General features: G+C 41.9%; 1 protein-coding gene across 1 annotated transcript; it reads left to right on the forward strand.

Moving 5' to 3' along the window:
• The first annotated feature begins 271 nt into the window (after window positions 1-271).
• On the forward strand, window positions 272-1,180 carry LOC130267153 (vomeronasal type-2 receptor 26-like). Its single transcript, XM_056518221.1, has one exon. The coding sequence runs from the start codon at window positions 350-352 to the stop codon at window positions 1,178-1,180; it is 831 nt and encodes a 276-aa protein (XP_056374196.1). The 5' UTR covers window positions 272-349.
• Window positions 1,181-2,643: the final 1,463 nt, after the last annotated feature.

Below are 2,643 nucleotides of genomic sequence, written 5' to 3' on the forward strand. Positions count from 1 at the left end.
AACCACCATCCCAGAGTTCCTTGCCCCATGTCCTCACATATGGAACTCCCATTTTAGATGCCCTGGAGCCTGGACCGCACTAAATATAGTTTAATGAAGCTATTTGTTTAATTGAATCGCGGCGATATTTGGATTTGTTGCGAATCAAATTTTTCCTAATAATCATAACGAATTCGGATTTGTCAGATTCGATTCGCTCATCCCTAATGATCATCATTAATAGCGTATGTACTGGTTAAGGCAGGATCTTCTAATCTCATGTTATATTTTATTTCAAGACAGTGAAAATTGCCAAAATTGTCCTGAGGATCAATGGCCAAATGTGGAAAAAGACAAATGTTTATCAAAAATGAAAGATTTTCTATCTTATGAGCAGGACATATTGGCTGCATTTCTATCTTCCATATCTGGACTATTTCTCATCATAACTGTCTCTGTATCAGGGATTTTCATCTCATTCTTGGACTCTCCTATAGTAAAAGCCAATAATCGGAACATCAGCTTCATTCTTCTTCTATCCCTGAAGCTGAGTTTATTCTGTGTGTTCCTGTTCATCGGTCACCCAGATGATATAACCTGCATGTTACGACAAATCTCCACCGGAGTCACCTTCACTGTTGCGGTGTCCTCTATCCTGGCCAAGACCATTATGGTTTCCATCGCTTTCAAAGCCACCAGACCTGGAAGCTCCTGGAGGAAATGGATGGGGGTAACACTGCCCAATTCTGTAGTATTGATCTGCTCCCTTGTTCAGGTTCTGAATGGAATTATTTGGTTGTCGGTTTCTCCTCCATTTCAGGAGCAGGACATTGACTCTTACCCTGGAAAGATCATCATTCAGTGTAATGAAGGTTCTGTGGTGGCTTTTTATTTCATGTTGGGTTATTTGGGGTTTCTGGCAGCGGTGAGTTTTGTTTTGGCCTTTATGGTGAGGACATTACCTGATATCTATAATGAAGCCAAGTACATCACCTTCAGCATGCTGCTGTTCTGCAGTGTGTGGATCTGTGCCATCCCAGCGTATCTGAGCAGTAAGGGGAAAAACATGGTCATGATGGAGATATTTGCTATATTGGCTTCAGAGATTGGGATTCTGGGCTGTATATTTTTTCCCAAATGCTACAATATTATTATGAGGCCGGAGATGAACAGTAAAAGGCAGTTACTGGAGAAAAAATAGTTCATCTGCCTATAGTACTTAGCACGTTGTTATTAAAATGGCTTCTTATCTGATGCTGTACACATATAATAAACTATATGAGCCATAATATAAAACTTATTGTTATATATTAAAAACCACCAGCAAGAAATATGTATTCCCAACAGTGCAGAAAGATTCCAGTCTACTGACCGAGCCAAACAGAGATTTATGAAAGGTAAAACAATAGAATGGTCATACCCAATATCACCCATATATCCATCAGGCCAAAGCATCGTCCAGTTGCACCTTCACACAAAAGCCACTAAGAAAAACATTTTTTTTTCTCCAAATATAGATATTCTTACAATTCCTACCTGTTTCTGTTCACATATATGCTTAATAAATATGGCTACATCCTCAGGGAACTGCCGTGCTGCCAGATACTGAAGGAATATTCTGTAAAATGTGTGGTGAATTACAACATTCAGACATAAGATAGCGACTGTGTAGTGGTTTCGCTAGGGTAAGGTCAGAGGGGACCATAGTCCCACCTACATCATGCTGTTCCCCCCTACATCATGCTGTCCCCCCTACATTATGCTGTGTTCCCCCCACATCATGCTGTGCATCCCCTAAATTGTTATAGTCAGCTCTCTCTGTCTTCGCCTCTGTGTTGATTTCTATGGTCAGTCCTCCCTGTCCTCTCCTTGTTCTGGTCTCTATGGCCAGCCCTATCTTTACTGTACTGATCTCTATGATCAGTCCTCTCTGTCTTGTACTGACCTCTATGGTCAATCCTCTTTGTTTTCTCCCTGTACTGACCTCTACAATCAGTTTTCTCTGTCCATCCCCTGTGCTGATCTCTAGGGTGGGTCCTCTCTGTCTTTCCCCTGTGCTGACATCTATGGTCAGTCCTTTCTGTCCTCTTCCTTTGCTACTCTCTATAGTCAGTCCTCTATGTCCTCTCCCTTTACTGATCTCTATGGTCAGCCCTCTCTTTTGTCCTTTCATTGTGCTGAGTTTTGTGAGTCATCTCTGTGCTGTACTAATCTCTATGGTCAGTCCTCTCTGTCCTCTTGCTGTACTGATCTATGTGGTCAGTCCTCTCTGTCCTCTTGCTGTACTGATCTATGTGGTCAATCCTCTCTGTCCTCTTGCTGTACTGATCTATATGCTCAGTCCTCTCTGTGCTGAACTGATCTCTATGTTTAGTCTTCTCTGTCCCGTACTGATCTCCAGGATCAGTTCTCTCTGTCCTCTCCCTGTGCTTATCTCTATGGACAGTCCTCGCTGTGCTGTCCTTGTCATGATCTTTATGGTCAGTCCTTTCAGTATGTCAGTATAACAAGCATGACACACCAATTTAAACTTTTTTGGGCAGCAGTGGGTGACAGGTATTCTGATGATCCCAAGTTACCCGGTGAGGTGAAAAGAATTGTATAGTGGAAGAGTGGTGCAGTTGTCCAAAGCAAACAATTTGATTTGTTTTTCTGTTTTTTTTT

Source organism: Hyla sarda, chromosome 1 (assembly GCF_029499605.1).
Source record: "Hyla sarda isolate aHylSar1 chromosome 1, aHylSar1.hap1, whole genome shotgun sequence".
NCBI classification, from domain to species: Eukaryota; Metazoa; Chordata; class Amphibia; order Anura; family Hylidae; genus Hyla; species Hyla sarda.

Coding starts and splice junctions, on each gene's coding strand:
- LOC130267153 (XM_056518221.1), top strand. CDS start 350: ATGAAAGATTTTCTATCTTATGAGCAGGACATATTGGCTGCATTTCTA.